Genomic DNA, 21,038 nt, shown 5'->3' with positions numbered 1-21,038 from the left:
TATATATGCCCTGTGATTGGGTGTACCCCGCCTCTCTCCTGCAGACAGCTGGGATAGGCTCCAGCATACCTCGCGACCTTTGGAGCATAAGCGGTATAGTAAAGGGATGAATGTTCACAATTGCAAATACATGTTAAAGTGCAATAATAGTTAAATATATATTTGTATCTGCAGTATACAAGTTGGAGCATCATCACTCTGATATAGACTTCACCTTAATATGGAGAATATTTTTTCCCATCTCGTCCCTGTCTAGCATTGGGTGTGATCATCTTCACACATTGATGAGAATTTTGGTTGGAGGCAACCCTCATTAGATTGTCACTAAATGGGCTTAAAGCAGCCATCCAATTAGTTCTCTGCTGTGAAGTGCAGCGGTGTTGTGCAGCATGCTTAGCGCCACTCCTTTACAGAATTATAAGGGATTACTCATTCAGTATGATCTGTCTTATTTCTACCAGGGGTCAGTATCATCGCCACGGAGGGGGTAAACGTTGCAAATGCTCCTCCGGTTTGCCATATGTGCCTCGTCAGAGCTCCTCAACGCCTCTGATTCTAAGAGGATTTGATGTGCTAGTTAAAAAGACAGTAAACCGCGCCTATCTGTCATACTTTCTGTTCAGCAAGAAGGGAGTGCTATTGCTGTGTGTGTATAAATAGGATTTTCAAGATATTAAAAGTTGTCCCTGAAATTTCAGACATAATCTTTTGCCAAACTCTCAAAAGGCTTTACAGACTGTAGTGCTTTTCAAGAGATTTAGAATGTACTTAAATCAATTTCATAGATTGTTTTGGGTACAGGACCGCCTGGATTTGAGGGTACTTGACTGTGATGAGCTGTATCACATTTAATCTGTCATGTCATGTCTCCTCAGATCTTTGTGGTGACAGTTTGGCACTGGGAGCTCTTCATGCTTCCCCTTTTCCTGCTCCTGCTTATTGGCTGGAACTACTTCCAGCTCAGTGGAAGGAACGGCAAGTCAAACCCGGACCTGGTGAGTGAAACTGACACTGTAGTTTGCCCAATTCATACCACTGATAATACAAAAATCTATAGTGAGCTTATCATTAATATCCATAAAGTCGTAATTTAGACTTTATGAGGGCAATGCGAATGTCCGATGTAAAAAAATAAATAAATAAAAAAAAAAGACGACTAAAGACCGTGTGAGGCAATTTATTCAAATTATAGTGTGGGTAGGGAAAGTGTCAATCATGTGTGTGGGATGTCAGTACTTCCATGTGGTTGGCACACAAAAACATACGAAGTGCAACTAGTTCAAAATAAGCTTGCAGGGTGGCTTATGTAAGTTGATGAACAGAGAAAAAGCACTAAAAGAAATCCAAAATTGTCATCACTCATCAGTGTTTCTGTTGGAACAGAGAACAGGCATTTTTAAGTATACATTTTGAACACAATGAGGAACCAGAACACATCCTTGAGTAACACCTGTTGGAATGGACGAGTTTACTTCTCCTATCACTTCAATTCTGCTCTTTTATTGCAATTTCTGTAACTCTGCGAATTATTTCCAGTTTTATTTTGAGTTATTCAGATTATTCCTAATGTTGAAGGTGCCACCTATTGTGAATTACTTGCAAGAGGAGCGACCGCATTAATTACATAACAGGTCTTTATTTCCACATCCTATGGTTTGGACTTTTGGATCATTTTGAGTCTTTGTATATGTATATATATATATATATATATATATATATATATATATATATAAACATGGTGGATTGTGTTTGTTATCATGGGTAACCTGTGAGGAGCAATCATATTCCTGTTATTCTACATGTATGACTTGGTTATGTTACATCTCTCTGAATTTGTCCTTGGCCCTGTCCTGCCTAAAGTGGGCCATGGCTGGGCACGAATCGGTGCACTCACTCTAATCAAATGTGCTGGGGTTTAGGTGTGAACTGGGTACGGATTGGCCTTGTGTGATTTAAAAACTGTCCATAGAAATGCTCAATAGTTGAATATGAGCATAAAATGAAAAAAACAGCATAAATCTCAGCTTTGTGTTACAGGTGACAAAACAGAAAGTGCCTTGCGGGCAACAAATGGCACTCAAGCCAGACTTTGGGCAACTTTGATTTATTTTCACCATAGTCCATCACAGAAATCATCTTTAATGACCATCACTAAAGGCTTCTCCAGCAAAATGTACATTTACAGTGCTCTAGTGGAGTCATTACTTACTGAAGTCTTTATTTACATATCACTTTCAAGTATGCGTAAACAAAGGATATTTAAAATTTGTGCGCATTGTTTCTTTACAAAATGATATCACCTTGCCATGACACCATGTTTTTAAACATTTTGTCTGGTCTGTGTGATCATTTTGACATCTGTACAAAAAAAAGCTCTTCACTAGTTTGTTGTTGTGTCAACGTAGCCTAAAACATAATCTCTACAATGCCCACTGTTATGGAGTTGATGTTTGCCCTCCATGGGCCTATGAAGGTTAATGCTGTTCGCACTTCCGACTGCCACCCCCCGCCCTTTCTCACCGTACAGCCACAAGCCTGGCCTGGCTCACACATTCTCCCCAAAGTGATGCCCCTCTTCAAAGAGTCTGTGTATGCTTGCAGGCAGAAGTTGTATCCCTGGGCAATGTTAAAGCCCGGGCTCACGCTCCACATCCAGTGCAGAGACTCCCTCTCACCCCCTTTTTGTGACCCTCTGGCTGGCAATGACAAAAGCTCTGTTCCCAGGCAATGTCACAGTGTGCGCCACAGTGGGGTCAGGGCTGACTTGATATAAAGTGATATAGGCAACAACATCCAAATTAAATGTGTGGTGTGTGTATGTGTGTGTTTTTCTTCATGTTTTTCTGTGTGCTTGCGTTGGGGAGAAATGAGATTGCTTTTGTGTGACATGCTCTTGTGAAGAAGGCCCTCTCTCACCTCGCCTTTTGTGCGAGGTCACCCCTGTGATGCAGTCTCTATGGAAACAACCATGTCCCAATAGGGGTGAATGTACTCAAAGAAAATTTCATTACTAGGTGTTTGTTAAAAATGCTCCAATGCCCACATGCACCATTCGGTTGAATGTCTCTCTACCCTTTTATTTTCTCTTAGGTGAACATGAGCATAGGTGAGGATGAAGAGGACGACGAGAAGGTATTTTATCTTGTCCCTGTCTAACGTTTTAGGGGATAATGTGTTTTGGTAGGAAGTACTGCCTTTTAAAATCTCTTTTGTCTGTTCAATGTTTATCCTGAAAGACAGACTATTTTCTCAGTTTTTGGACATTACTCTTATCGTACTATCCCGAGGTCTGTTTACATAACAACATCATTAAAAAGGGATTTTTTTTTTCCAAAACAATATTCATGTCACAAAGCCCCCAAAACAACAAAAAACACTGTATTGTGCATGCTAGGTCATTCATTGGTTTTGCAAAGAAACACTTAACTGTTTAAACTTCCAGACACACCCTTCATGATATGAATGGGACCTGGGACAGTTCCTCGGTTTTTGTTGTTAATCTGTTCCAAAGGCTCAGCCTAAAAACTAACTGTTTGAATACTGAAACAGTGTTTCAATGTAAATGTAGTTAACCCGTTCCAGACAAAATGTTAACACGGAAACACTTTGAACATGGAGTAGTTATAGATTTACATGCACAATGCAAAATTCAAAAAATGAAAGGGATGAATGGACATTTAACTTTGGATGTAGCAAACTCACGATCCATGCACCACTGTAACAAAACAAAAATTTCCATGTAAAATTATACATTATGAACAACTCTTGTTTAAAATCAAACTACCTAGCAAAAGAATCTTTGTTGTCGGCAAACTAGACAACAAGCATTGTTTCCTCCCTGCATCTGCTCGGCACAAACGTAATTCATTGCACGACGTATCACAACACGGGGACTGTCCCCAACAACTTCAACATGCTCAATAGGACTCCTTCTTCAGCTTGGCGGCAGACCTGAACTCTGGTGTGTAATGGGTTCAGGGCTTACCTCCACTATACTGGCACTTTGAGGCCACAGTTCAGATCGGCTGCCTCAGCAATGGAGGCATGGAATTCGGCCTATTTGAACTCGATATCCTTGTCCTCCCTCGGGATGCAGGCGAACCACTGCCAAAGGTGATAGTTAAAGACTCGACCAACAGGAGACTTTGCCAGACGTTCCCAGCACATCTTCACTGCATATTTGGGTCTCCCATGTCTGTCCAGCATCACCCCCACCATCTAATCCAACTCATCACCAGGTGATTAGTTGCCAGCTCATCCAATCTCTTCACCTGTGTGTCCAGAACATGCAGGTCTGATGATGCAACTATAAAGTCGATCATAGACCTGCAGCCGATAGGGTGTCCTGGTGTCAAGTGCACTTGTGGGCATTTTTATGTTAGAACATAGTGTTTTTCGCACAGAAGTCCAATAACATGTATCGCACAGATTCAGATCAGGCAGGCCGTTCATGCTCCTCCATTTCCCACATGGATGTTGAAGTCTCCCCAGAGAATAACAGAGTCATCAGCTGATATGCTCTCCAGCACCTCTCTGACTCCAAGAAGGCCGAATGCTGAACTGCCGTTTGGTGCTTATATGCAAATGACAGTGAAAAGTGACCCCTGCGTTCAGCAGCGATGACTCCAAGACAGAGGCACCGGTTTAGGAGGGTTATTATTAAGCCACCACGAGCTTGCGGCCTCTCCCCTTCAGTAAATCCAGAATAGAACAAGGTTCAAACCCTCTGCCTCCCAAAGTCCATTGCATCGGACAATTATGCTTGCACCGTTGGTGGGCGATCCCATGTGGCTTTTCTGGCCACCATGATAGGTTGGTGATTCAAACACTGTATATAACAAAATAAAAGTGATTTGATATTTGAATGCGAACGACAGTAAGCTTGACAAACCTGTACACAATCCAACAATTATTGACCTTCGCTGTGTTGTAGACAGTAGTTTTTGGACAGCAGGAATTGTCTACATTGTCTTTGTTACACCCATTTTTGTTTCAGTGCCATTTATACAGAATAGGCTAAACAGGGCCTTAAAAGCTGAAATTCAAAAAAAAAATTTTTTTTTTAGGAATAAATGCGTAGCTATATCTTGTATAATTATTGTCTAAAGAATATAGTAGAGGATGATATTTACTATCACAACAAATTAACAACCAAACTGAACAACTTGTACATTTTGCCCAAAGGACTTGCGAGCTTGGTGGAAAAAAATCATGAACCATCTTTATTAGTGTCTCTGAAAACTTAAAACGGAAAAATTATATGCGTCTCTACCCAAAAGCACACCATATTCAATTACACTCATCCCCCAGTTTTCTATAAGGAAGGGACAGTTAACAGGGATGTGTATTATTGCTTTATGGCAATGAAGTGTGGAACTAACGCAAAGCCTGCGAGCGCTGACCCTTGTGCTGCATGTCTAGACCCAGGATTCATATCCATAATGCACTCAATATATTCTGTTGTGATGACCGCCGGGGCTTTGAGGGGGAAAAAAAAAAAAACACATGCAGGCACAGACACCAAATTCTGTCTGCAAGGATGATGAAACTCACATGATATGTCTACACATACATAGTGGAAGAAAAAGTAACCAGAACATGGCACTAAAAATAGTTTTGTCTGGCATTTAGTGCAGCACAATTAATGTAATATCAATGCTTCAGAGACTATTACGTATCTTCACCTTGAACCTCAATTTCTGATCAAGGACTTTGTAGTTTAGTTTAAGAAATGCCTATGCAAGATTCTCCCTCTCATCTTAAAGCTCTCTGAAATGTTTTCCGTGAGCCTCTTAAGCCCTTTCACACTCCAAGGGAAAAATGAAATATCTCCTTTCATTTACTAATTAAGCATTCGCTCGTGTTTGTTTTAAGCTGTCAGCTTTAATTTAAAGTGGCTTATTTGAAAGTTGTGTTATGGTCTCTGCTGTCACTAGAGCGTGATATCATGCGGTTAGATCAAGCAAGTGTAGCTTTACACCTCCTATCAAAGTCTGCGTTAAAATATTTGGGGTTAAAGAGTGATCGGTTTTAAGTTGGATGGCTTCAAAGTCCCCCTTTCACATCGGGATACAAGCCCTGTAAGGAGTTTACGATTACCACTCAAATATGTTTTTTATTCCCTCTTTTTCCCCCTTGAGGAAGAAAATATGTGAACCGCAGTCGGAGAAGGCATGATGTTGAAGGGAGACGAAAGGCAACACAGTGTTACAGAAGGATAATATAGAACAGATCCTCTGCCTGTGAACAAATCTGTCCTCGGGGTGGGAAGAATCAGCTTACAAATTATGTGTGGGCAAAGTGACTTCCCTTTGGCCTTAGGTATGTCAATTGTGCACACAGACAGTATTTATTCATAACAGAAAGAAACAGAGAGGCAAAACAAGTCCATAGATCTCCAATAGAAATGAACAAGGAAGATGAAACTGCTCATTCGTGCCCCCCGGCCCTACGGAGCTGGTCTCGGCTCCAGTTGCTCCCAGAGGGGAGTGAGATGGGGGGGGTTGTTGTCGGGGTGCTAGACTGGGCCAGGGGGTTGCTCCACCCTCAGCCCAGAGTCTACAATCATCATTAGAGCACCACAGCCAGACTGTCCTTGTCATCATCTACAGCATTCAATACTTGCAGAACTGCTGCACATTTTCACTCATTTTAGCTGCTTTAGGAGATGAGGAGCCTGCAAAATAGCTGTGTCTTCATTTGCATGTACTCCTAATTATTGTCAGGAATCATATAGTCATATCTGGCACCATTTATTGTAATTAAAGTGAGTCTAAATTAGAGTGGTTGCTTCTGTTCAGAGGATCAAATTGGGTCTCCATGATCACAAGCATTTTATAATTTTACCTTATGGTGGACCAGTCCAGAGTGTACTCTGCCTCTCGCCCAAAGTCAGTGAGGTCAGTATAGCTCCAGCATACCCCTGTGACCCTAATGACGACAAGCGGCATAGAAAATAGATGGATGATAATATGGTTCACCAGGGTCTGTTTTTTTTTCCAAATCTTTTATTATGTATGTGTTTTCTCCTGTACTAACCCATAAAAGCAGGAAAGAAATACAGCAAATACCTAGTCACCAAGGAAATGGAGCAGTTTGTGATTTATTTTACTTTAAAAAAAATAATAATCATAATCTTCAGTCCGCTGCCTATTTATTTATACTTCAGAGTGCATATATTTGTCTGTTTTCTTTCTTTCAAGTATGAAAGCCAATGTGTCTCCTTTTTTCCCTCTGTCTGTCAGAGTTGTATTTCTTGCTAAATTTGAAATTAGAAGTAATTTATGTGTCGCATCTCCTAAATTATGTAATTGGGTCACAAGTTGAAGAGTAAACATGAAAAGAAATGAAGAATTGTATAATATTTTCCTCCACAGGAAATACTGGAAATAGAATTAATCAATTCAGGGTCACAATAGAACTTTTAAATACTGTATTGGTAATGATATGATGATGGTTGAATGATAAAAGATATACCTAAATGATATACTGTACTGTATACTGTTTATTTTCAAGGTTGGCAGATCAGTTCTTTATTATTTATTTGTTTTTAGTAAGAATGAATTACATTCTACATTCATACGTTTTGACCTGCATAGCACTGATGTAAGATTTGATTACCTTGTTGTGCTAATGTGCTAATGTGCTAATTTGTTCTGCACACCACCTCTCTGAAAGGTAAAGTGCTGTGCTGGTGGATGGTGACTTGAAAAGTAATTTACAGTTAGAAATTCCCCAGTTTTTGAAAGCTTAATGCTTGTTTTGCACAAATAGATACTTTATTCACCTCCAATGGAAAGTCACACCAATCGACTACTACTAACTCCATTCTTTAGCAAGCAGTTATTTAGTAGTAATTTAGCTTATTTGGTACTCTTTACAAAATCAATATTATACCAAAGTGAACCAGACTGCACAGTATTTGGGAAACTGGTCTTAAGGTAATAAATACACTGAGTGCTATTGATGGGAATGTGAGATACTCATCCAAAACAAAGCGCATTTGTGATGCGTTTTGCCATTTTTGGACAGTGGCGAGCCTCCAGTGTCTAACTGCAATCCCAGGCCCGGCGGGGGAGGATGTGTTAGTGTGGGAATGGCTCTCTTCCTGCATGGACATGACAGTGGGGAGTCTCTGCCTCCTTCAGACACTGTGTTCCCATGGGCGGCTTCATTGAGTCTGATAGCGGCGTCCTGCCTGGACCCTGTCAATTTACATGTCTTGTATCATAAACATATACTGTAGACATCCTCCAGCCTCCATCACTGCTACCCTCCTTATACTCTCGCCCTCTCTCTTTCTCTCTCTCTGTCATCATTCCTGTCATTATTTCCTCCTTTTGATGTCAGCCTTTTCAGGCTCTTTAGTGTGCGTTGCTGCGAGTTATCTCGGTGTACTCCTCTCCTTCTGGAAGGCTTCACACTGGTCGTTATTTCTTGCCTTGAAGTGATCACAAAGACAAACCCTCCAACCCCCCACACATGTTGACTTATTGCCTTGCGACACTCAATTATTATGTCAGTGTGTAAATAACGTCTGCGACACGATTCATATGGATGCGGCTGGTACTGGACAAAGGCTAAAGCATATCTCTCATGCGACGGGAGTGTTATGATACTTTTAAGTTATTAAACAAGGGATGGGGAGATTTGTATGAAAAAAAGAAACATTGGCACACGGCTTATGGAGGCTGCCGGAATGGTATGTCCCTCTGACTCGAAAGCATCATCTGTCTGCGTCAGACTCGGAAGCATCATCTATAGTGGAGTTTGCTCATCATGTCTATTGTACATATAAATTATCGTATTGGTGTATTATATTGTCATATAATAACTAGGACTGTCAAAATAGCATTGTCATTAAATGTACAACATCATTAAACTCACTTTGGTTTGTATAAGGCACACAAATGGACACCTACATAATCGTCTCCTTTCTCAGCACTTTGTTCTCCTTGCTGGCCAGGCACGCTTTACATGATGTGTTCAGGGACACTGCGGAAGTCTTCATGTGGAAGTACAATATGCTATAAATACACTAAAAACATGTGATTTCAACTTTTTCTGCAACCTCTCATTGCTCGGTTACACAGTGTGATTCACTATTCAAGAAACTAGCATTATGCAAATACATTTTCAGATGTGTGGTATTTTTTTTAGCTTTGTTTATATTTTCTGTTCATTTTGAGCTTTTAATAATACATATTTCAGACACAGATGCACATTATGATTTCTTGGAAATTAATTTCAAAACTGATTAATCTGATGAAACATTTTAATCATTTTACAGTACTAATAATAAAGGTTTTTGTCTATGCAGCCTGACTATAACCACAATCGTTTACCTCATCATAGCATTTCTTGTTGTTTTTTTAGGAACCGGGTAAAAAGGGTATAATGGAGAAGATCCACATGGTGCAGGAAGTGGTCTTGGCCGTTCAGAACATTTTGGAAGAGATTGCAAACATCGGGGAGCGAGTAAAGAAGTAAATTGAGCCTTTTATTGTTATTCATGAAGAATGTTTTGACAATATCAACCTCAAATGCTTTTTATTCTTCCTTCACAGCATATTCAACTGGTCTGTTCCGTTCATGTCTTGTCTAGCCTGCTTGGTGCTGTTTGCAGCCGCATCACTATTGTATTTCATCCCACTGCGATATATAGTGCTTATATGGGGTAAGTTGTCCAGTAAAAAATGGTAAGGCACAATTACATTTGCTGTTTTAACAGTTATACAATGGCCAAAAAAATCTGTTAAATGTCACTTATTAGTACACAGGCAAAACATTTCCCTGCATTTGTACCTTTATCCAGATCCTCACCAACTGTAAGGGATTGTTCCTTAGCCCATGGTCCACACACCTCTACAATGTTTTGTATTTGCCATAATCCTACTGAGGCTTTTTATTTACTTTATTTATTGTTATACCATGTCAAAATGACTGCTGTGATTATAGTGCAGATTGTTAACACAACAAAGTACTTTTGCACAGTCCTGTACAAACACACTCTACACACTCGACTGACACTATAACTGAGCCATTCTTTTCCAGTAATACTACACAATTATTCAATAACAAATATTGAGGTCAACTGAGTCTTCATTTGTTGAATTTGTAAGTGAAAAAAATATTTTAAGAAATTGTTAGATTTGAATAATTTTACATTTTGTCAAAAAGTTCCAATGTCCAAAGGTAGTGTAGTAACCTTTTCTCAATTTTCTCCAGTGATGTAAAAGTATAGTTTACTGGAATACGCTACATCAGCAGTCAGGTATCTCTTCCCTGGGAGACACTATAACACTTTAGGGGAGCAACTTGAGAAAAATAAAGAAAATTATATTTTTAAAACTGACCAGTCCAGGGTGTACCCCGTCCCTGGAAGTCAGTTGGAATAGACTCCAGCATACCCGCGACCTCAGTGACGATAAGCGGCATAGAAAATGAATGGTTATTTTTTAAAGCAAAGTTAACTTTGTTTATCTTTAAACATCTTTAGTTTCCACATGCCACAACATAAAATAGTTATCAGCTAGCATAATAGATTATATTATAAAACAAACTCCTCCTGTGTTTAATGTCCTTGTTTATCTTTACTGAGCATATCTAGTTTTACATCCTTCTTTTAATAACGTGTAGTTGTTATAAGTTCTCAACCATACACCTGACACCCAAGCGCATGTATGAGATCAGTCGTCTGCAGAGGTGTTCTGGGCTTCGTGTGGGCTGGCTACGGTGGAGCCCAGCATAGGCTAAGGCCCGGGGTTTGTGGGAAATCAAAGGCGAGCGGTAGAGCTGTATATAACACAAGATGTCCTTGGGCGGTCTTCAGGTTCCTGGTCTAGCCTCTCATTATCTAGTGCAGCTATACAGAATAGACATCTCAATGGTCAGGGAGATGTGTAACCCTTAACAGGCTCTCTCCTGCACCAACTTGTAAGCCCACAACTGCTTGTTCTACTTCCGATCAATAGCAAAATCCTATCATATCAAACAAAAACACGCAGACTCAGACACTGCTCTGCCTCCCCCAGTTAACCCCCATCGCCTTGGTTGCAAGGCAACCCTTTCAAGTTGCATGCACATTTTTGGGGTCCTCAGGTTCTTTGTGTGCATGTTGCAAGCTGTGGGTATAATGGTCCCATTACCAAACCCTTGAGATGTGTGGTTTATTTTTTGCTTACTGTGGGTTGCCGTGTGTAGCGTAAACAGAGATGCGCTTGGAAAATGATAAAACTGGAATAAGCAGAGGGTTGCTTGTCTGAAAAATGTAATCAATACACTGTTTTTATATTATGCTTATAAATATGTACACTACAAGGACCGAGTTTGTTGATGACATGTACTGGCGGTGATAAGATTACAAACTGGAACCTCTAATTTGTTCATATAAAGTGATGGGAATTTAGGTAATCTGTTCCAGGACGTCCCCATCAGTAGTCTATTGCATCAACAGTGACTTTTCCCCCCATGCTGTCCAGTGAGCTGAGTTCTGGTCAGATTTCAGTGATAAGGAAAATAGTTCCGGTTTGTTAGGGGGGGATTACCTTCCTACATGCTGCTGTTCCAGGTAAGTAGTTATACTCCTTTGAAAAGCAATCGAAATAGGATGGAAAAAAGTATAGTCCCTCCTCTCACTCTCTGCCGGTTGTAACTCCATCTGACAAAGTTAGGTATCCCTTTTGCTTTGTGCTAAAAGGAATGCCTCGATCACTTGTTTTGTAGTCAGACATGTTTACTTTCACTATCCTAGCTGTAAACAATGTGAAACAGATGATGGAAATGTGGCCAACAGCTGGCAGTAGAGGGCAGTGATACCAACGAAATGTATTACTCTTTTGAACACTTGTTTTGAGAAACCAAAGTTTTGACCTAAGTGGCCCCGTCAACTAACCGGAACTACTTTCCACGTCCCCGAAATCTGACCAGACGTGATCTCACGGGACAAACGGGAAATGATGGTGATGTCATACAACTTCATGTTAAAATGTGACTATGACTATGGCCCTTTATTAGTTTAAAAATATTGAAATACTTACACTACATATAGTATTTTGGCCACAAGGCACCAGCTATGCCACAAGACATTACAGCAATGTGGTGTAAACAAAGAAAAACAGGTTACTATAGGAGTGTTATTTCATGTTTACATGGCCCACATTCCAAAAACATGCTAGGTTAATTGGCGACTCCAAATTGTCCATAGGTATGAATGTGAGTGTGAATGGTTGTTGGTCTATACGAATGGTCTATATGTGCCCTGTGATTGGCTGGCAAGTCGTGACCGGTCTCGCCCGAAAACAGCTGCGATAGGCTCCAGCATGCCCACGACCCTCATGAGGATAAGCGGTATAGAAAATGGATGGATGGATGGCTCAAATAATAACAAACATATTTACTGTCATAAAAATGTTTTCCATGCTCTCAGTACAAAAATATTAAATTTATTAACACTGAATCCTATTTTGTGGAAATTCACTTACCCCAGTTGGGTCTGTGAAAAATGATAAACGAGGAACGACTGTACGGCCCTAAGCATCTTGATATGCCACATCTATAAGTTATGAATGCTCACTAACACAGATTTAGACAGATTTGTGAACAATATTTGAGAGAGAAATAGGCCTTTTGTGTACACAGAAAAAGGTTACGATCTTGGTGTTCAAACGGTAGCAAAAACAAAAGTGTTGCTTACATATTTTTGTGTGTATGTATTTATAACACTATATACACGGAGGAAAAGCATGTTGTTCAGCCATTTAGGAATGTGTTCTTGTTTTCACAGGCGTTAACAAATTTACCAAGAAGCTGCGCAACCCATATGCAATTGACAATAATGAGGTGCTGGATTTCCTCAAGAGGATGCCTTCTGATGTTCAGAAGGTAAGGGCCCATTTTTACATACATAAAGGGATGCAATTCCCACAAGACGTTTGTATTATTTGCTGTACGAAAATTCCCAAGTGTGCTGGAAATATGTTCACTGGCTTTTGTGTGATTATTAATGGACCAGCGCCTCCGCCCAATTATCCTCAGCCTCACCGATGTCGACAGCAGCCCCACCAATTTGCTCCATCTGGCCGAGGAGCTGTGGCACTCAAGTGGCCGAGTGAAAACTGTGACGTGGCCTTAGTGGCTGCAGGGTGTTAGAATCGATGAATGTAGTGACGATGATTCCACATTAACCATGGCCGAAATGTCATTGACTTTGACATCACGGAGCTGGTTCAGACTGTCAGGGTGCCGTAAGTAAGCGCTCCTCTGACTGGAGAGATTTACTCTGCCAGGAAATGAAGTGCCACACAGCTGCCTTCATCTCCCAGGTAGGTAGCTCACCCCCGCGGAACTCCTGACAATATGGAGGCAGAGAGACTCTCTCGCCCGTGTCTGTTCCGACACCGCACTCTTGATGTCCTCTTGCGGCACACAAAGGCTGACTTCTCTGTGATGTCACCGGGAGTCTGTCATGTTTGAGATTTGGACGACTTGAGTTGGCAAAACAAGGTGGCGGATGCATTTTGATTCCGAACCCTTTGTCCGTCCTCCTCCCCGTCGGGATGCAATGTTTGAGCTTTGAAACACCACAGAAAGAAACAGGACTTTTTACTGTGCTGCAGAGGAGAAAGTACATCTTGAAAACAGCTCCAAGTCATAAAAAAGACAAAACAAAACATCCTTAACATTCATCCCAAGTATGTTTCATTGCTGCTTTGGGAAAAAAATAACATCATATACCCAGGAGACCCCAAGTAAAAAAGCACATATTTTGTTTTTGTTGACTTAGAACAATCGTCAGATAGGTGCGGATGCAAAAACAAAACAAAAAAACACCACAAAGGCTGCAAACAGACTCCTGTCCTTCTTGCAAATGTGACTTGGCAATTAGCGGCCGTGCAAATCTACAAAGTCGTCCTCAAACGAGGACTTCTGACAACACTGAAATGAGAAGCATCTGTCAGTTCTGAGCACAGTTTCATGTTGTGATGCACCAGGCTGCCACTTTGTTCCCACACTCCATCTCCTGTTTCTAATAGTGGTGTGCCCGTCTCATTAGCATAAGTCCCAAGCTTTTATTCAACAGATTTGCCGCACACTCGCGACACTTCAAAAGCAAGTTAGCACATTTTAGCCCGCTCCTTTTTCACTTCGCCCTGTGATCACATTGCCTTTGGATTGAGGAAATATCTACACAATTGAATCAAATTCTATGAATCTCAAGAAAATACTAATTTTGGTTTAATTTCTTTAGCGCATAAAAGAATTTGTCAAAAAGGCAACTTGAATGACTTTCTCAAGTAGTTTCAAGTGTAACCAACTGAAGGAACACTTTTCCACTAAATCAAACACGTCTCAAGTGAATGAAAAGTAGATCTTTGGCATTCCAAAAGAGGTCCTTTGGACACATGTTCGGAATTCCTTGCTGCATACTGAAAATCAAAGGATGCGGGAGGCCACTTTTATATTTTTATGTACTGTATTTTTATGTATAAGCTTCTTCGCTCTGGCTGGACAGGCTGGACATTGGACTCCCCTGCTCAACATAGACATATATTTATGTCATATAATACAATTATACAATTGTATAATATAATACAATTGTTTCTTCTATTTATTAATGGTAACCGCCCCATGTACAATAGAATAAAACATAACACGTCGAAATAAGCCTCAGAGAGTTCAGAAAGGAATTACATGTGCAAATTGAGACACTTGATATTGATTTTTTACCAATGTTTGCTATACCAGCATATTGTCCGATAACGATATCAATCACATGCCAATATAGGCAACAGCTCTGCCCTTAAACTAATCTCAGGTCACATCTTGTGTAATGAATACGGGTGTCAGTAGACACACAACTCACAAGATGGGACAATGCACAAAATTGGTTCCCCAAGAACGAGACAAGACAAGATTTCAACATATTAAGAAAAGCACCATAAAAATATATGACTGAACAAATTTTTATTTAACCAAGTCACAAAACAATGAAAGGGGGGTTGTGAAATGTTGATTGTGCCATGACTGTGAATATTCTTATTCATCCAGGCCATGGTATGCTCAGGATATTCGATTACAACTGGACTGTTGCAATCGAACATTGTTCCATTTCTTATGTGGGAGAAAATGCTGTTAACTCATTAATTCATTTTCTATACCGCTTATCCTCATGAGGGCAGCAAGCGTGCTGGAGCCTATCCCAGCTGTACACACTGGGCTGGTCGGCAGCCAGTCACAGGGCACATATAGACAAACAACCATTCACACTCACATTCATACCTATGGACAATTTGGAGTTGCCAATTAACATGTTTTTGGAATGTGGGAGGAAACGTGGGAGAACATGCCAAGTCCACACAGAGATGCCCGAGGGTGGAATCGAACCCGGGTCTCCTAGTTGTGTGACTCAACAACTCGGCCACTGTGCAGCCCTGCTGTTGTAAACTGCTTCTGAAAAATACTGCAGTAGTGATAGAAGTGATAGAAAGTTCTTAGTAATAGAAAATATTTTAAGTATTTGTTCTAAAAAATTGTCATTCAAAAATTAATGAGCAATTGTTAATTAAAATAAAATGCTCACTTAATCTTAATAAATTCACAAATACAAATCCAATATATTAATGCTGGCAACAATGCAATTTGGAAAATTGCACATTTGTATGTGGCACAAACATCTGTTTAAGAACAAAGTCAAATCCAAAGTATGAAACTCTGGATTAATACAGTGACTTTAAGTTTTGCATGGACTCGAGCAAAGTCCGCCAGGATTGGGACCGCAAAGTTGCGGCTTGCAAATCCCTTCCTGGCCTGGCAGGTCATCTCAGCAGTTGTCTGTTTTCAATATTGTGATCGGGGTGCAGAGTGAGGAGGAGGAGGAGGTGTGGGGGCAACATTGGTACAAAACCCTTGACTCTTCCAATCCTTCCTCTGTGTGATTAATTCCCTCTGCTCCCGTGTTTAAAAAATGATTCATTACATGCGAGGCCGCCTCGCTTTTTCCCCTGCACTGGCTCTCCTCAAGGGAGCTATTACCGTGCGCTCCGCTGAGCTCGGATTACCTGCCTCCCACCAAACTCCTGTTTGTTTTTACAGGTGCAGTACAGCGCACTGAGAGCACCCAGCCAGAGCCAGCCACGCAAGAAAAAGTAAGCTTAGTCGGATAAGATGCTGGCCTCCCTTTCCTGGGCAGGGACTGAGCCTGTCCACCTGACAAACCCACGACCCCGTGCCCCCCACCGTAGTGCCCCAACTCAGCCACCCTACCCTTCGAGTCGCCCTCTGACTCGTGTGTTTGCCTCCCTGACTGACAGGAGGTGTGAGCAGCAGCAGGAGGAGGGCAGTGCATGGCCCCGTCAATCAGCAGCCGGGAGGTAAAGAAAAAAGCAGTGCGAGGCTTTGCCTTCATCTTTAGATGTAATTTAGAGGAGGAATGAGGCGCATCGGCTTACCTTAGATCTCCTCCGGTTTGCTTGCTTTTTTGCTTCAGATATTTGCCCCAAGGTAAATTTAATGCCAGCTTAACAATTCATGGAAAACAAACTGTGGCAATATTTTCCTTTTGATCCATGTGCTGTTATCATAATAAGCCAAAAGTTGGCATAGATGGCGGCGCCTTTATAATCACGAAGAATGTATTTTTTGCACTACCGTCCTTTTTTGGTAAGGATTTTTAAATGTAGTATTATGCACTTATAAACTGTTTTTGCTGTATATGTTTTATTTTGTTTTTGTGTTTGACATTAAATTGATATTTTTGTCCTAAATTGTCACACCAATTCTTTCTATCAGAGAGAAAAATGACAATATAAAATAAACATACTCAGTGCTGATCTTAGCGTTGCCCCCCCTGTGAGATGGTGCGTTTGGTTATATCTGATGGGGGGGGGGGGGGGGGGACAGCACATCAGCCCCCTCCTCAGCAGTAGCACAGTGGTGAAAGAGCATCCATCTGTGCTTTGTGAAGACTTTGATTGGCTCGGGGGGGACCCGGTGGAGCCCCGGGCTATCTCTTTTTGACAGGCTGATAGAGACATCACTTGGCTCTCCCAGGAACTGCCACCAGGGGTCCATTTCAAAGTGAGCAAGGGGTGTGGAGGTGACCCTGAGCTTCTGACGAGCTAAATCCCACACACTGGCTCAATCCCCTACTTCAGTCTTGGCTCTGTTTGGGGCCCGGGGGTCCTGGTTTTGGCTGTGCTCGGGTGTGGGCTTGAAGGGGTACAATCAGATCACTGGCAACTTGTGTCCCATAAGAGGTGTAACCAATTAGGTGCTACCATGATATTATTGTGCATCTAGACTGATAGTCCAAACCAGATTTAGCACTGTGGTCCAGTCCCGACCTGCATATGTAGGAGCCTAAGGAATATAATATCAGTACGAACCATTGGCTTGTTCTCTTTGTGTTGTTTTGTTCTTGTGTTTACTTATCAGAGTTTGGACGATGGGAAGGAGACACCTTTTATCCGGGAGGAGACTGAGGGCTCCAAAAGAGGGACCACTGCAGCAATGTGGAGAGTATGGATGGATAGATGTGCTCTGTTGAAGATATTTTCCTGCTTGGTGGTAATCCCATCATACTCTTCCCATAACTTCTATTGTGATTTAGTGCTGAATAATTTCAATTCTGTTATGTTGATGTCAAGATTGGCTTGAAGTTGGTTGTTGATGGATGCCACTTGATAACTCTCGTGTGCTGTCAAATGTTTGCCAGTTAATGTCACCGAGGTTATGGACTGAATGTCCCCTGTATCTTTCACAGCCAATGGATCGTAAAGAAGAGTCTGACAGGGTTACAGCAGCTGTTGCATGGACCAGTGCTCTTACGGCCTACACAAGCTGCTCTGTGAAGATGAGTAATTATATTTTCAGAATTATTTATCAATGTTTTTTCTCTCGGGGATGATGGCAACTCTCTGCAGATGAAGTCTCTGGAGCAATCTGGTCCCGGAATGGAGTGCAAGAATGGTGCTGTTTCTACAGGGCAGCGGGGCGGTCTAATCCCTGGATGTTTTACAAGCTGCTAATGAACACAGCGTCACAGCAGTTAACATTGTCTGATTACTGCACGTGTTTTTTTTTTTTTTTTTATTCTTTGGTAGTTGTTGTTGTTCATGTTGTGGCAGTGATGTCTTCATCAGGCTGTCAAGAAGGAAGCGCCTGCAGCTGTGGCGGACGACCCACCTCCCTCCCTTCACACACGCGCACCCAGAGCCTGTCACACTGCTTGTTTCCATGGCACTCCTTCAGGCAGCACCACAGGCAGACTGTCTGTGTGTGTGCAAGGACCCATACAACCTGTTTTTCTCTCTGCAGACGCTCCTCTGATGTTCAGCCCCAGAGCAGGCGTCAAACTAGCGAAAAAGTCCACAGAAAGCCTGCCATGCTGTGCATGGCAAATACTGTATCTTCATTTGAATGGGCTGCTACTCATTTATATGTGTGCTTTGGCATTGAGGTAGGTCAGAGTCACAACAAGTTGACTCGTGTTTACGTGTGTTAAATGTTTCCACTAGTGGGTTTTTTTGCTTGTTCTTTGCCTTACTTTGTGATGCCAGTGATAACAGCAAGTGAACAACCATAGAACCAGGAAATGGTGTTCAGTGTGAGATTAAGATTAAGGGAATTAAATACATATTTTTACATTGACAGATACAATGTCCTTATCTATAATGACGGTTTGACCCTGGAACAGATTAATTCACTTTACAATTATATGTAGATATTATGTTTCTTTCTTACTGTTAGTTAGCCCCGAATAATTATATGTTTTTAAAGGCATCACTTTTGATAAACTCTTGTGTTGAATTCATCTGTGGTGCAGGACTACCACAGTAGATTAGGAATAACGGTAAAACTGAGATAACAAAGAAGACAAAGAGTCACTAATAGCAGTTGTCACCAAGTCCAGTTTACTAATAATTCACTTCAGGGTAGGCAGTACACAGCGGAAGTACAGCAATAACTCTTCAGAGCGTCAGCAATAGACAATGGCCTTTTTAAGAGCTGAAATTAAATCATTGGCCTTTAAAAGCACCTCTCTGAGGGGCAGCGCGCATTAATAAATTCAACAGATTTCCGCTTTAATATTATTCTGAGTGCATTAAAATGAAGACAACAGCTGGGATGGTGCCCACGGTCCCAGGAGCCTTGCTTGGGCCAAAGAGTGCTGCTGCGGCATGCAAAGCAATGGCTGTGGCAGGATCAGAGGTTGTTGACATGAGGACACTGGATTGTCTCACTCAAAGACACAGTCGCTTGGGATACACTTGCAATGCAGTAGGAAACAGAAGCTTATTAGCTTTGACTACCACTGCAGTTAAAAAAAAACAAACAACAGGAAATGAAGTGTTTGCAAGCCTCCTCACATTGGTTATGGCTTATGTGTCAGGAAACAATACAAAGAATAATTGAACCGCATAGTCCCTTCTAATTAACAGTGTTATAACACAACGTGACTCTCCGCCTCCTGAGGAAAAAGCGATGTATTTGTTTGATGAATCGGCCCAAGCCGCGTCGAGTCTCGGCAGCGCTCTCGGCCCGAGGGAATCAGGTACCATTAGAGACATGAACGGATATGCTTTTTGTCTCGGGCACACCAGCATGCAAAAGTGTTCAATATTAATAGGCTTTCATCAAGGACACAATTAGGACACCTCTATTTGACACATTCTATAGGTTGTGGATGAATATGGATATGTGAGGTCCCAAGGAAGGGAGCGCACTGGCGGAATAACAAAGTGAAATCCTCCGCAGCAGGAAGGAAGCACAAACACTAACAGTCCGAGACCTGATTTACGTTGATCCAATGTGAATCCGAAAGAAACAAGAGACTAAAGAGTGGATTATTAGTAGTTATCCATAATTCACAGCCAGGGGCTACTTGTATATTTTTACATATTTGCATGTGATGTAGTGATTACAAATAAGACTTTGGTTTTGTTCAGTAACTTCCTGCGCATTCCCAGGATAGTCAGAATTTATAGCGGATTTAATCCTGGCCCATATGCAAATATTGAATTTGAAATTGGATTTACAAAGAGGACCCTGCACAAATGGGAATAACAATTCCAATATTTTAGGAACGATGCATACCGTACCACTTTACGGTTGTTTTTTTCAATGGGATAACAACCACAGTGTTATGAGTAAGAATGGAGGGAGATTGGTGATTGGTTGTCAGAGAGTTATTACATGTTGCCTTAATGCCTTAGTTTATGCTTCTCATGAACTAGTTCAAAGTTCACTTCACACTGAAAACACTGGAATTGTAGAGCAATATAAACTGTTTTTCTTTGTTTTTTAGTCGATGCATGTTGATTTCCTCACGCCTTGCTAACAAAAGCCACAACATATTATAGTGTTGTTTCATGCAATGAAATCACTATCACATAAATTCTATCACATAAAAGGGATGAAGTTATTGGATATGGAACAAGTGTGTGGACAACGGACACTATTTTTGATTTGTTTTGTTTTGTTTATCTATTTCCCCGATCTAGAAAAGGATTTCAATTAAGAATTTCTGATGACTTGTTGGGATTGTTGAGGACTTGGAGATATTTTCTCACACTGGACGGATTCTTTACCTTCAAATTTGATGTTGACGAGGCTGACGTGCGGACTTGTTTTTACAGCACACGTTGACACCGTTTTTACTGTCGGGATCTATGGGTGACAATACATAAAATTCCCCGTAAATAATAATAAGCAGAGACATCTTCATTTGCCTTTTGACTTGACTTGACTGCACTGGGATGGTGTTACCATTGGATTGCTGAGTGTGTGCAATGCTTTGTGGGTAATGCAGTGTCATATCTCTCATCAGGTAACTGGAAAGGTTGTTTCACAGACCGTAAAAGCTGGATAGTTCAGCTTGTAGGACATTATTTCTTGTGTGAACAAGACTTGTTCATACAGCCAAACCTCTTTTTCTCCGATTTCTGCACTAAAAATGAGCGTTCATCAATAGTGACATCTATGCCTCTGCAGTAACACTCCCTCTTTCTCTTAAATGACTACCATTCACTGGCAATGAT

General features: G+C 41.2%; 1 protein-coding gene across 1 annotated transcript in view; it reads left to right on the top strand.

Annotated features, from left to right (window-relative positions):
* The window catches only part of mctp2a (multiple C2 domains, transmembrane 2a), a 40,045-nt gene extending 23,293 nt beyond the window's left edge, over positions 1-16,752 (top strand). The window contains exons 18-24 of the mRNA XM_058075921.1: positions 876-995; positions 3,091-3,132; positions 9,376-9,485; positions 9,567-9,676; positions 12,785-12,882; positions 16,093-16,145; positions 16,311-16,752. Coding sequence (XP_057931904.1) covers positions 876-995; positions 3,091-3,132; positions 9,376-9,485; positions 9,567-9,676; positions 12,785-12,882; positions 16,093-16,145; positions 16,311-16,374 — 597 coding nt within the window. The 3' untranslated portion in view covers positions 16,375-16,752. The remainder of the gene's footprint in view (positions 1-875; positions 996-3,090; positions 3,133-9,375; positions 9,486-9,566; positions 9,677-12,784; positions 12,883-16,092; positions 16,146-16,310) is intronic.
* Positions 16,753-21,038: the final 4,286 nt, after the last annotated feature.

The sequence above is a fragment of the Doryrhamphus excisus genome, chromosome 6 (genome assembly GCF_030265055.1).
Source record: "Doryrhamphus excisus isolate RoL2022-K1 chromosome 6, RoL_Dexc_1.0, whole genome shotgun sequence".
Lineage (NCBI taxonomy): Eukaryota > Metazoa > Chordata > Actinopteri > Syngnathiformes > Syngnathidae > Doryrhamphus > Doryrhamphus excisus.
Note: the sequence above shows the minus strand (reverse complement) of the source record. Positions and strands in the feature narration are given on the sequence as shown.